This window comes from Rousettus aegyptiacus, unplaced genomic scaffold, assembly GCF_014176215.1.
Source record: "Rousettus aegyptiacus isolate mRouAeg1 unplaced genomic scaffold, mRouAeg1.p scaffold_m13_p_11, whole genome shotgun sequence".
Classification (NCBI taxonomy): domain Eukaryota; kingdom Metazoa; phylum Chordata; class Mammalia; order Chiroptera; family Pteropodidae; genus Rousettus; species Rousettus aegyptiacus.
In genome coordinates, this window is record NW_023416286.1 from 91,996,417 (window position 1) to 92,011,025 (window position 14,609).

The 14,609-nt window shown below is 46.2% G+C and overlaps 1 protein-coding gene across 4 annotated transcripts in view; it reads right to left on the minus strand.

Annotated features, from left to right (window-relative positions):
• Window positions 1-437: 437 nt before the first annotated feature.
• Window positions 438-14,609, minus strand: part of TSC22D1 (TSC22 domain family member 1) — a 110,965-nt gene continuing 96,793 nt past the window's right edge. The window contains exons 1-3 of one of the 4 annotated variants that reach the window (XM_016143867.2): window positions 4,143-4,218; window positions 2,988-3,039; window positions 438-1,767 (exon numbers count right to left, since the gene is read on the minus strand). In XM_016143867.2, coding sequence (XP_015999353.2) covers window positions 1,528-1,767; window positions 2,988-2,990 — 243 coding nt within the window. In that variant the 5' untranslated portion in view covers window positions 2,991-3,039; window positions 4,143-4,218 and the 3' untranslated portion in view covers window positions 438-1,527. Of the gene's footprint in view, window positions 1,768-2,987; window positions 3,040-3,474; window positions 3,860-4,142; window positions 4,219-14,609 lie in introns of those variants that run through there. The other 3 variants (XM_016143865.2, XM_016143866.2, XM_016143862.2) reach the window with 3 other exon arrangements.

The following is a 14,609-nucleotide window of genomic DNA, read 5'->3' on the forward strand; positions in this document are numbered from 1 at the left end:
CGGACGTTCCCAGGAGCTGCAAATTCCATCTACAAGAGGAACGACATCCCAGCCCAGGGTGACAGGGCTCCATGTGGAAACTGCTTCCCTCACGTCCACCTTCTGACAGGTTCCGGCAGAGTCAGCTCCTCCCCTCGGCAGGCAAACACGAAACGCCACGGTTAAGACTTTCACGGACTCCTAGAAACGTAAGCCACCGGGGAACTCGGAGGCGATCTGTTCCAATGCCCCACAGCCACCCCGAGGGACCTGTCCAAGTCACACTGGTCTCAAGAAGCAAGCTCCTGTCCTCTCCACCATGTCTCCGTACCCATTCCGGCTGACATGAGTCTGTTAACAGTCAAACCACCGGGATCCCCGCTCTGCCCGAGCCTTTTATCCCTCCTTCAGGCTTCCACCGTCAAGTCATTTTAACGCTGTAACATGAAAACGCTTGTTTATCAACATTTTATATGCTTTATTGAAAGTTGACAAGTGCAACAGTTAAATACAGTGACACCTTACAACTGTGTAGAGAACATGCACGGAATCGTATGCATATAACTACTATACAGGTGATATGCAGAAACCCCTACTGGGAATTCATCTCATTAGCTAGAACTGATCATTTTGCAAAGTCTTCAACCAGCTCAATCAAAAGACTTCAGTGAACAGGGATTTACTTCAAGATATTCAGCAGCTAGAAGATTTCAGATTACACAAAGTGACTAAACTGTGCCAAATTCTTAAATTTCTTTAGGTGTGGTTTTCTTCGCGTAGCGTTTTTTTTTTTTTTTTTTTTTTATGTAGATCCCTATATAAACACAATCCACACCTTTTCAGACAGCCAATGAAACAACTAAATTTCAATCTGTACAACCTAAGTAGTAGTTACAGTCCTCTATGGTACAAAATAGTTACACTACATACACAAATATATAATAAGCAAAACATCCTTCATGTAAGATAGCCTAGGTGCCAGCTACCTGTCACCGTTTAGTCACTCTAATAGTTTTGTGTCATCCACTGTTTCAGAAAGAGGCACACAGTACTGTTGATTTTTTTTATGGATTTTGGTGACAGTCATCAATTTGTACAATGAACTATGTTTCTCCTTGACTATACACCAGTCTTTTCTTCTACCTCCCTTTCAAGTTCCTCATGGGGACAAGAGGAACTTGTCCCCATGGAGCACCCTCCGTGCAAGCAGCGGAGAACTCTTGGAGGCGAGGGCGGGGAGGGAAAGGCACACAGCTCCTCGGCACGAGTTAAACCACTTCTCACGAGTCTGCCAAGCTGCGTGAGGTCCCAGCACATCCATGCTAATTCTCTGATTAACCTGTACTTCGCCCAACTAAGCAATTTCTTCAGGCCGATAGCGTATGGGTGTTTAATACTGGAGAAGAGAGATAATGGCGTATGTCAGTCTCACGTCTCTTTCGCAGCGAGCAATGGAATGGGTGACGGTGGGGGGGGACGGCCCCGAGGACATCGTCGCCGGTCTGTGGAGTTCAGACAGCAGCAGCCAGTTCTGCCGGGCACAGGCGGCTACGCGGTGGGTCCTGAGCCCTGGGAGGCCGGCTGGGCCGGGGGCTGCGCGGCGGCAGGCGGGGAGCCAGTCTGCAGCTGGGCCTGAAACTGGGCGAGCTGCTCGGGACTGGCCAGCGTCTTCAGCAGATTGTTTTCCTGCTCCAGCTGGGAATTTTTCTCTATTAGTTCTTTGATTTGCTCTTTCAGGACTTCCACTTCCTCTCTCACCGCATACATCAAATGGCTTTTTACCAGATCCTGAAAGGGAGAGGGGGAAAGAAAGCTTTAACACACTGCTCTCTACTTCCCGGACTCCCCATTTCCTGAGCATTACTTTGCATGGTTCTCCCTGACCGTTTGCATATCCTGCCTTTAGAGCTCTTTGTCGGCACTTGCGAAATGTACAGAAGACAATCACAAGTGTGCTGTCCCCAAGTTTAACGTGGTAAGTGAAGGAGCTTTTTGAAAAGTCTACGCTGGCTTTGCAACCGTTAGCCAGGAATGCAAACTGTCAGGTTTCCTCTGCGAGACGGCAAAATGCGCCGGGGCGCCGGGGCGCCGGGGCTCCGGGGCTCCAGGCAGGAGCCTGGCCGCAGGGACGGATGGGTGGATGTCCAGACCCGCGGCGACGGTGGCCGCTTCCCCGCCCCCAAGCCCCGCCCGCCGCCGCCGGCCCGCCGCCCTCAGCACCGGCTGCAGCCAGTTCCTACAGAGCATGTTGCCGCATTTCCCCCCCCCTCCACCCTCACCCCCCTCTTTTCGCGATTAAGCTGACATCACAGAAACCTGGGCAGAGGTCGCAGCCAATGGGAGCGCGATTTATTTATAGCTCCGAATTAAAGGTTCGGAGTTTGCCTAGCAACAGTGGGCAGAGAATCCCGTGAGAAGAGCCACAGGCGCTGCTCCAATAACAAAGAACGGCCAAGGCGGAAATAAAAAAATAGGAGAAATCCAGGCGCAGGCTAGGAAGACGAAACTTTTCTCGGATCCGTCCCCATTGTGCAGTAGCCCACGTCACTGGGGATCCGTCTGCGCCCGGTCCGCAAGGCCCTTTTCCCGAGATCCCCAATTCTAACCTCCCTCCCCCCACCCCGCACCCGCGCCCCGGTTCCCTAGCAAACCTTAGGGTTTCTAGTAAAGCCACCTCGCTAGACATGTGCCCAGCGACCGAAGGACAAGAAGGGCCAGAGCATCCCCAGCAATGCCCCAGCTAAAAGGGACACCTCTGCATAAACCCCGACGCTGTGTGCACTCAATCCAGGAACGAACGTGTCATGCCCCGAGCGCCCCCTTCCCTCGCCACGGCAGCCGCGGGGTGAGGTGGCTTCACGCTGGCAGAAGGAGCCAGAGCCGGTCCGTCCACACGTCCGAACCGGCAACCATCGCCTCGACTGTGGGTGCACCGGCTCCATCCCGAGCCGGCTCGCTTTCTGTACTGTGCCCGCGTTTAGTGCAAATGGCTTTGAATCGGTACATACCATAGCTTGCTCGATTTTGTTGTCAATAGCTACCACACTTGCACCAGAGGAGCTGAAAGAGAGGGGGGAAATCGATCAATGGAATTCACCTTAAACATCCGAGGCCCGCGCGCGCACACACACACACACACACACAAAAAGGACGCCCCAATTCTGTGATGTTACCAGCATCGTTTTTGGCAATATTTGTTAAGGCTCCGTAACATATCGCCCTCCAGAAAACATAAGCCACTCTTCACTATAACGAATACATCCAGACATCTCCCTATTTTAGTGAGCCACAAAGGGCTAAATTACATAATGTGCTGGAAGCCTGTTCTCTGCCCAGGCCGGCGATGAGGAGGCTGCTCTGACCATTTCGAAAAGCGACATCCATGTCACCGTAGTCTCCGCAGTGGACAAAGGAATTCGCCTGGCTATCTATCACCTGCATAATTACAAGTATCTCAAGAGTAGATTTAAAGAAACTATCCCAACCGACATTTACCTATTGTCAAGTCTCACAGAGGCGTTTTCAGTCCCCAGCAAGGATGACAAGAAGGAAATTGAAAAATGTCTCAGTTGGTAAACTCCTAGATCCATCGCCACTGGTCTACACCATTGGGATTTCATGCAATTGCAGCCAAAAACACCCTCGCAGAAAAAAAAAAAAAAAAAAAAAAAGAGGGACTACCAGCAGCCTCGTTTGAGCTAGATAAAAATCGTCTAGCTTTCTGCAGGCCGGGGAGAAACAGAAAACAGCCGCCCTGATTTAAAGAGAGCCGGCCTCTGGGGCTGGGCGACCCCGGGAAGATGCGGATCCCACTGCCGGGAAGGGAGGCTCACAGGACGGGAGCCGGCTGCACTGGGATCCAGACCCAGGCTCCCGGCTCGGGGCAAAATATATGCAGGGAAGAGCCGCGCCGATTGGCCGGCTCGCCGTTGGAGCCGCCCCGTCTCCCGTCCCGCCGCCTCCCGCCGCCCGCCTCCCCCCCCCCCCCACCCCGCCCCCAGCCTCCGATCGCGCGCTTGGGGTGGGCCGGCCAGGCCGCGCGGGCAGCGGCCGGGGTGCGGGGCCTCCGCGGCCTCCGCGGCCTCGGAAGGCCGGACCCCGGCTTCGGCCACAAACGTCGGGGGGCCCTGAAAAATGGGATTGGGGGCCCCGCACGTGCTTACGTTTCAGGGAGTCAGACCCTGTCCCCGGAGCTGCCTGTCGCCGAGGCTGCAGAACGGCGAAAGCTTCCTATTTGCAACCAGAACCGTTGGAGCTACTGGGCATGCCCAGTCCCACCGCTAAGACTCGCAGGAGCTCGAGTTCAATTATCTAGTTCTTCCAGGCAGCAGTAACGCGAGGATTTTACAGGCGGTTTTATTTTTTATTTATAAAGATAATAACCGTAATGTACTAGTACTTCTTTTAAAATAGCAGTGAATTTTAGAGGGAAGAATCGCATTGGCTTTTTGAGAAATACTACCTTTCCGTGAATTTATTACATATACATATATATATATATTTACAGTCTTTGCTAGGCATATATATATATATATAGAGAGAGAGAGAGAGAGAGAGAGAGAGAGAGACAGAGAGAGACAGAGAGAGACAGAGAGACAGAGAGACAGAGAGAGACAGAGAGGCAAAAAGGAATCTACCAGATAAAAAAAGGGGGATCTTCCTGAAATGTCCCTAGAGCCATACACCTTAAAAACACATCTGCCCTTCTTACACTTAAGGGCTAGACAAGTCAATCCACAGGTTGAATCCTACACAGATCTATCTTCAGTAAGTCCTTATGGCAAGTTTTTGCGGGTTAAGTAACAACTCCTATAAACTCAATCCTATGAGCCTTCCCCATAGACGGAATGACACTGTGAAGTTGTATTTCACCCTTCAGCCACATTCACCAAATAATTCCCTTCTCCAAACCAAAACCAAGAGATCTGGGTGTAAAATGGCTGAACCCGTTATATATTTCCCATATTAATTTGAAATATTTGCAGGGATGCATCAATTGAGGTTACAATTTAATATACTAAAACCCTAAGGCCTTAAATTTGCTTATTATAAAGTTTGCATTTCAATACTTAAGAAGGCAAATTTAACCTCTACAATACTGCCCTCTAATGGCATAATGCTATAAAACCAAGAACAAATAGTTCTCTAGTCCAGTTGGCGTTGTATCATCCATCATAAGTAATTCCACAAAGTAGGACTATAGAACGTATGTGTATATATTGTATATATATTCTATTTGTGTGTGTGCTCGCTCTCTCTCTCTCTCTCTCTCTCTCTCACACACACACACACACACATACACACACCACACACACACAGAGTCTTGCCCTTTCTCAAACAAGCCTTCTCCCTCAAGCGGCATCCTTTAATTTAGGAAATTTTAATTGCCATGGGAGCCTTTCAGACAATCTTTTAAGTGGACCCAATGCTGGCAGGGAGCATTTGGTTTTATAAACTGTCCAAAGTAACGGGGAACCAAATCTGGCGGCAGATAACAGAAAGGGCAATTTTCTTTTGGGTTAAAAACCAGAGTGACTGACTATAAAAGCAATAACACTCTTTTATTGTAAGTTTTGTATTATTCTCCAAAGCTTTGTTTTTAAATAACAAATAACATTTGTTAGCATATTTATAATTTATAAAAATTCATATATATACTAGCTCATGATAGAAAATTATTTGAGGAAAGCATCCATTTTCTGTAAAAAGAAAAGTGGAAGCTTAAAAATCATTAATTTGGGAAGCAGGCATGTGATTGCCATGGCTATGAATGCTAGGCAGAATTATTATGTACAAAATAAAAGTTTCTATATTTCGAAAATGAAAGTTATCACTAAAACTATCTGTATCATTAAGTCCATTTACATATTGTAACTATACAGGAAAAGTTATGAAAGAAAGCATCGCCTTCGGATAGAAAAAAGATTTAAAGAAACAAAACTTTAAGGTTGTATAAAGGAATAAATTTAAAATTTCCAGCCGAAGTTTAAGATTACTGAGTTAACTGAATTTTATTTATTCATGATATTCATGAACATGGGAAGACAGATCATCCACTATATTAAGCTACAGAAGCCAGTACAAGCAACGAGTCTGCTCAATCCTACCACTACAGAGGGGCGTTACAGTTATCTGCAATATTCTGCTATTTTCAATGAAACTGCAAGGGATATCGTTGTACATACATCCTTGAACATCTGTGTATGTTTCTGGAGAATCTGCAGGGCCAAAAAATATACAGCCCCCAGAAATGATTAGAAATCTGTTTCTTTTCCAATCTTTCCCATAAATGTGCCAGGTTCCTTTAAAACTAGATTTTTATATGAAAAAGAAAAAGACAAAATGAAAAAAAAAAGAAAGGCAAAGGAATTGGAGGAAAGCTTCATGGGGGAAAACCCAGGAGTCAGAAATGCCTGAGGCACAGCCGGCTGGAATCACTCAGAAATCCTTCTCTTTGCAAGACGAAAACATCTGTGAGTCGAGTGCCAGGTCAGGGCTCAGCGACCCCTAACGGCGGGGATGCTACCTGTCGCCTTAAGGCCGGGCCAAGGGCAGCTCTGACTCCAGGGGCAAATCTGGGCACGGGACACAGCCTGAGCTTTTGAGCTGAGGGTGGTATTTCTTGCTGTCATGGTATCTGTTTTTCTGTTTTGTTTGGCCTGAGAGCCTTTCTACCTGGGTTGCAAGTCCACCGCGTCCCCGAGTCAGCAGCATGCAAGCCAGGACGCGAGAAGAGGGGCCGGGCCGGGCCTGCGCGTTTCCAAGTCGGTAACGCGTGTCTTTCCAACAAACTTGATCCAACTCAGCCAACACAGGTTAACAGTTGGGGAATCCATCACTCGATGGGGTAACAGATGCGCCCCCTCCGCCCCCCCCCCCACCCCGCGTCCAGACTCTTTAGGGATCTCACGTGACTGCTGGGAAGAGGCTAAATAAAGTACATCGCCCCGCACCTGAGCAAGTCACCCCTGTCTGGGGACTGCACGTCACGCCTTCTTTCCCGTTTACTGTCACTAGGCGCTGAGACTAGGGTGCCAGGTGGAGCAAACGAAACTAGAGGATTCTCAGGTAAACAGCAAATAATGTTTTAGCATTGGCTCCCACATGTCGCCGCGACAAGAAGCAATCCAAAAGAAATCGAAACCAGAAAACTCAACCATACTTTAAATTTCTCTGATTTCTAGATAAAATCTTCCACAAAAGAACAAAAGGAAAAGGGATGGAAATTAGAGACTGGAGACTAAAAAGGATGAATGCAGGAAGTCCAACATCAAGACAGGATGCGTTCCAGAAACACAGCACAGAGGGAAGGAGATGATTAAAGAAATAATTTAAGATTTTTCCACAAGTGAAGGGAACAGTCACCACATTAAATGAGATGACCAAATGGCCAGCACAATAAACGAGAAAGGGCTTAAAGCAAGCACAGCATTGTGAAATAAAGATCACTTGGACAGAGAAAACCCTAAAAGCTTTGAGACAGGAAAAAAAAAAAAAAAAGTTATGAACACAGGAGCAAATAGCAGAACGGTTTTGCTGGCTGCCAGGAAACAATGGAGAAAATGTCCTTAAAATGTTGGGAGAAAACGGTTCACTTGGCCAAACCATCATCTAAGGATAAGGGTAGAATAAAAACATTTTCAGACATTTCTGACAGCAAAACAGAGAAGCAGATCCAGAAAAAGGGTTAAACACGGAGTAAGTTCTGGAGATCTTCTGCACGACCTCATGCCCACGGTCAGCAACGCCGTGTGGCACGTGGATCTCAGGCCAAGTGTGCTTACCACGATAAAGTAAAATTTTAAAAAATAAGATACATATTCTGAAAGGAAAAAAAAAAAAAAGACAAAGGCCTGAGACACGTGGACCAGGGACTCAAAACACCAGAGAGAAGGAAGGGAGCCGAAGGAGGACGGGGAAGGGCTCGGGACGACAGCAGCTGACCAAGCGGAAGCAGCGACGGGTCTGGGACCGTGACCGCGTGGGAAGATGCCGTGGGGAGATGCGGGCCTCTGGGAGGGAGCGCTTTAGCGGGAACAGATGGAGAGATGGGGATCCAAAGTATCTGAGCACCTGCAGGGGGCAGGGAGCCACACACAGGTGTATGGCAGGTCTAATGGAGCAATTAGGTAAGTCCGAAGGCAGTTTTACAGGAGACAAGGCAAACAGAAAATGGTGTGCTTATAAATAAAATTTACATGACTATTTTTCACTGGTTTCACTTTTGAAAAGGTAATTTAGTTGGAAAGGTGGTGGGAAGGAAAAAAAAATGTGTGGTGAGCATGGTTTAAAAGTGCTAAATCCTAATCTACTACGGCTTGATTAGAAAATACTCTAAAATTGAAAAATGAAGAAATAATGGGATAAATATATTACGCAGACATGTGTAGGGAAATATGAGAAGACATAAAAATGAGTGGCTGTTTCTGAGGAATAAAGTAAGGGGCTGAAAAAAGGAGAATGGCTAAGGTTTTTTTCTATTCACTCTGCTTGATCTTTGGGTATGTGCAGGTATTGCTTTGATTTTTTTTTTTTTAAGCAACATCATTTTAAAGTGAGAAAACAGGATGGGCAGAGGCGCCTCGCTCCCAGGCTCGGTGGAGCACCCATCAGCACGTGCACATAAAGCCACCTGCGGCGGGCCAGAGCCACCCAGCAGAAGCAGGAAGAACGATTTTTTTGGAAATCACACGGGGTCAGGAAGAGCTGGAGTGAGCACCAGCCCGAATAAAAAACCCGTATGCGCAGGGCGCCAGGTATTCGGAAGGACACCGCCTACTCCGTGGGAAAATCTCTCTGAGACTAAAGGGTGTTTTGGTCCTTTGTAAAGCAGTTTAAGAGGAAGCCCTGAAAAGATCAAACTGTTTCAAAGTAACTTAATTTTGTCTAAAAACAAAGATCAAGAATATTAAATAATACAGTTAGCATCCAATAAGTCACAATGTCTGGCGTCCGATAAAAAGTACCGGGCACACGAACAACAGGGAAACATGACTCATAACGGAGAAAAAAGTCGGTCGATCTGAATGACCCAGATGCGACAAAGACGATGTGATTTCCAGACGAGGACATTAAAACGATTACGACCATATTTTATACGTTCAAGAAGGCAGAGGACAACACCAGCATGTTAGGTAGAGGTGCAGAAGGTATAAAGAAAACCCAAATTCGATTTACGACGATGAAAAACACAATGTTCGAGAAGAAAAATACGCCGCATGAGATTGACGGCAGATCAGACGGGGCTAAAGAAATGTTAGCAATATACTGACAGCAAAAACGATCTAAAATAAAATACAGAGAGGAAAAAAAGAACTAGAAAAAGAACAAAACAATGCAAAAGAGAAAGCAGCATTAAACTGTGGGTAATTTCAAGCAAATACATGCAGAGACGTCTCGGAAGGAGAGAGGAAAAGTATTTGAAGAAATCATCGCAATTGTCCTCAAGTTTTAGCAAAATAATAAACCCACAGATCCGAGAAGCTAAACGAATCTCAAGCAAGAGAACTGCGAAGAACACTGCGACCAGGTGCATCATCATCAAACGGCCCAAAGAACAAGATCTCGAAAGCGGCCAGAGAAAGGACTCGGTGCTGCAGAGCGAGACAGACGAGGACGGCCGCGCACTTCGGCCGCAACCGGACGGGAGGTGGCACCTTCCCGGTGCTAGAGGAAGAAATTTAAAAGCCCGTCGACCTACAGCTCTATATCCAGCAAGGGTATCCACCAGCAACGCAGGTGAAACTCATCCTTTTTCAGACATATGAAAGCTGGAAGGATTCGTCACTGGCAGACCTGTTCTACAAGAAATTTTAAAGTAAGTCCTTCGGGCAGAAGGAAAAATGATCCCAGACGGAAATCTAGATCTACACACGTCAGTGTGGTTAAATACAAAAATAACATTTAAAAAAAAATCTCCAACTATTTCAATCTCTTTTAAAAGACAGGGACTGTTTAAAGCAAAAATGACATATGTAGACGTAAAGCGTATGGAAATATAGCGCCCTGGCCGGGAGGGAGAAGCGAAGAACCCAGCGTGAGGTTATCACACTACCTGGAAGAGAGCCGCGGGAAGTTAACGACGTACAGGCGACCTTTAAACAACGTGCGACCCGCCCGGGTCCACTGAGAGCATTTCTCCTTTCCAGAAGCACCTGTCCTGTTTCGGATTTGCGGCCGGGCGGGGGCAGCAGTGCAGAGCCGGCGGTACGCGCTGGTCCTCGCCGTTCTACGTGGGGACTTGAACGTCCGTGGATTTCGTTATCCGTCCTCCGGGTCTGGAACCGAGGCCCCCGTGGGTACCGAGGGACAACGGAGTCCTGATGGAGTCAAAAGCTGTGTGTGGATTTCTGACTTGACGACGGTCGGTGCCCCAACCCCGAGTTGTACAGAGTTACGGCTAGTAAGTCGGTGAAGGAGACAAGAGGGAATCACGAGAAAATAAACAGCCCAGAAGAAGGCAAAACGAGAGGGAAAGGGGAAGGAAGAACAGAATAAAAAACAAACAGCAAGACAGCGGATTAAAACCAACTACGGCGAAAATCACATTGAATGTAAGCGGCCTCAAATAAACACCTTAATTAATTGAGGTGAAGACTGTCAGATTGGATTGACAACCAGCAACCCACAACTGCATGCTGCCCGTATAGCGGCGCGGACAGGTGAGACCGGAGAACGGCGAGGCCATGACGAGGACGCCAACGGGGCTCTGTTATTCAAACAAAGTGGACAGCAGAGCAAAGGTCATTTCCTAACGGCCAAAAGGGTCGACTCCTCAGGAGGTCCCAAAAGTCCTAAATGTTTACACACTGGGAACAGAGCTTCAGCACGCGAAAATTGATAAAACTGCAAAGGGAAATGGAAAAATCCACAATATTAGAGTTCTCGGCATCCGTGACTAAAAGGACAAGGAAGCAGAAAATAGGCGTACAGAACGCACGGATCACCCCGTCAACCCCGTGGCCTCAGTGGTTTCCTTAGAACATTCCCTGGAATAATAGAAGACGCATTCCTCCCAAGCACACCGTGATCGCTTACCAAGAGAGACCATATTCTGAGATGCAAATCAAGTCTTCATAAACTTAAAAGGATTCAAATAATACAAAGTATGTTTTATATGTGCACGATGGGATTAAGTTAGAAATCAAGTATGGAAAAGTATCTGGAAAATCTCCAAATAATTGGAAATAACACACATCTAAATAACCCATGGGTCAAATAAATAATAAAATGAAAAATTACGAAGTATTTTAAACTGAATACAAATAAAAACACAATATATCCAACGTATTTCAATAAATTTAACGACTTAGCTGAAGGTAAATTTCTAGAAAAACACAAACTAGTAAAACGCACTCAAGGAGAAATAAGTAGCATAAATAGCTCTGTATCTATTTTTTAAATTAATTTGTAGTTTAGTACTTTCCTATAAAAAAAAAAAAAAAAAAAAAAAAAAACCTCAGGTCCAGACGGTTTCACTGAAGGATCCCACTAAATATTTAAGGAAGAAAAAATCGAATTCTACACAAACTCTTCAAGAAAATCGAAGAGGAGAAAATTCCATGAGACCAGCATACTCTAATAGTAAAATCAGACAAACGTTATAAAAGAAAACTATAGGCAACAGCTCTGATGAACAGATGTAAAAAATTTTAACAAGATTTTAGCAAATCGAATCCAACAATATATAATAAATACGTCATAACCAAATGGCATTTTCTCCTGAAAATGCAAAGTAAACCTTCAAAAAACACTCTATCAACAGACAAGTGATCCATGCTATCAACAGACTTAAGAAAAATTATAGGATCGTCTCAATAGATGCTGAAAAAGCAACTTGAGAAAGTCATCACTCGTGATAAAAAAAAATATTCAGCAAAATAGAGATAAAAGGAATTTCCTCGTCTACAAAAAAAAAAAAAAAAAAAAAATCAGTCGACATTATACTTAACCGTAAAAGAATGAATGGCTTTCCCTGTAAGATTGAAACAAGGCAAGACTATCCACTCTCAACACTCCTATTCGATATTGTACTGGAGGTAATTTGTCAGGCAATAAGGCAAAAAAAAAAAAAAAAAAAAAAGAGGGGGGAGGCAAACAATAAAAGGCATCCAGATTAGAAAGAAAAAATAAAAGTATATTCTATTCACAGATAATATGACTGTCTACGCAGAAAATCCCAGGGAGCACAAATAAACTACCAGAACCAACCAGAAGCATGTTTATCAAGGTCACAGGATATAAGTTTGATATAGAAAACCACTGTATTTCTATACATTAGCACGAACAATTAAACATAGAAATTTTAAAGTTTCATTTATAATATAAAATACATGAAAAAGGTATACATCTAACAAAATGTGTACAAAGTCTGTCTGCAGAATACTAGAAAACACTGATCTGAGACCCAAATAAATGGTGAGCTATACCATGTTCAGCAATTGAAAGACTCGGTATTGTTAACACTGTCAAGTCTCCCACCCCCAAACTAATATATAGATTCGGCATAATCCAAATCAACATCCCAGTACGACTTTTTATGGAAAATGAACACTTTCACTGAAGACACTTAAAAATGCCTACTTTATACTAATTAATTGTTCTACAAAGACATGAAATGTATCATTGGGTTTGAATTTTAAACTAGTTTTGCTGTCAAGTTTGTTGGTGGTTAATCTGCAAGAGAACTAAGATATATTGGCGATTCCAGTTCCCTCAAGCCCACGTCAGTGTTAAAAGACTTAAAAAATAAATACTTGCTTAGTGTGAGAATTTCAAAAATCCTAAAGAAATCCTAACAAATTTAAATATAATCTTTTATTTATACACACATATATATAGTGCATAAGGTTTTCTATAAATATCCTTTTCTGTATGTTTTCTCTCTATAATTCATGATTACATTTAAATTATTTTTACAATTCTAGAAACAACTTCTAGTTCTTCCATACCTGTCTGTAGTACATGCCTCTATTTCTTTGCCTTATTCATCATAACTAATTCCACAAAAAAAAAAAGCCTGTATGCTAAAGACTCGATGCTTTCAAGTGATAGGATTGAAATCATTAACTTTTTTATATGCTTTTTATTTTCATGAACATAGACTCCCCAAATTGCTTCATAAATTACCACTTGTGTTCAAAAGTGCCGGATTCTGAAAATCCAAAAGCCATGGGCAAAAGGGACAGCACAGATTTAGAAGCCAAACGATATTCTATGTAATAAGACTTGGGAAGAAGCGAAAAGTCGCCCTGATTACGGCTCGCTGTGTTGAGGGCCTCACGCAAGTCTCCTACCAAAAAAATGCGCACCATTTCCATCTCGCTTTCGCACGGCGAGGGCAGCAGCTGCAAGCTCCTCTTTACTCGTTGAAAGCAACCAGTCCCTTGAAGCTGCTTCACGTTAAATTCCGGAAGACAACCGCCAGAAAGAAGGGCCAGCGGGAGCCGGCTCGGCCATTGCTCCGTGAGAACAGAACCACCCCCTAGTGACCCGAAGACGATGAGAGGAAGCTCACTTTTATCGACAAAGGCGAAGACGAACTCTCGAGTGTCGCACAGAGCGCAGACGCGGCGGAGCGTTAACGAATCGGAAAGGGAACCCGGTGAGGTGGGGACGCGGAGCATGTTTACTAAGTGCCTCCTGCTTCCATCCAGGGACACGGTTCCATTTTCTGGTCCCTCAGGACTCCAGCTGGGCGACTTCAGCGGGGCCCGAGGTTTTCTTTAACTGAGCCAGTTGGACTTTAGAGTTGCGACGGCCCTTGGGGACCACCTGGTTCTAGCTTCCTTACTCTGCGGATTTAGGAATGGAAGATCAGAGGTGCTATGTGTTTTGTCCAGGGTTTATCTAAGAATTCAGGGTGGGGAGGGGGTCGCAGAACCAACCGGGGATGCGATGCACTGCCCAGGAAATCCAGACCCACAGACGTGGCTCTGGACTCGGAGACGCCAGGGCTGGAAGAGCCAGAGACCGCAGAGCCACGGTCCCGCCAGCCCACCTCAGTGGAACCGGTTATCGTCCAAAGCCGCCAGTCTGCAGATGAGGGCACCGGCCTGCAGTCTGTGTGGGGACCAGAGTCGGAGACCCAGGCGGGGACCCAGGCGGCGTGGAGCCGGCAGCCGGTCCCGGGCAGAGGCGGTGAGCTCTCGCTGGGAGCCCGCGCCCTCCCGAGCTCCGGAGCATTGGATGACGATGCTGCAGAGGCCGAAGGGCACTCGGACCAGCCTCGGTGCCGCAAGTCCACAGTCAGGAGGTGCTGTCCAGTCACTGGAGGACACCCCAGAAGCGAGGGAGGCCCACGGACACACGGACAGGGCCTGCGGACAGGCCAGTTACTTTGCGAACACGGCAAAGGCTGCTTTTCAAGCTGCTTCCCTAAGCCCCGAGGCTTCCCGGAGAGCCCTGGGGACCGGAGAAGCAGCTCTTTCGCAAAGAGGGAGCGCGGGCTGCGTCCCCAAGGCTTGTTCTAGGGGTGGGAGAGGAAGGTGGCTTTCTCGGCCTGTCGCCCTGAGAACCTTGGTGGCTTCGCAGAACAGATCCGAGGTCCGCATGGATCTCTGCTCTCGGTAAGGCACCTGGGATCCCACCTCCTCCCAGCCGTGACCCACAAGTGACCTGACGCCACCACA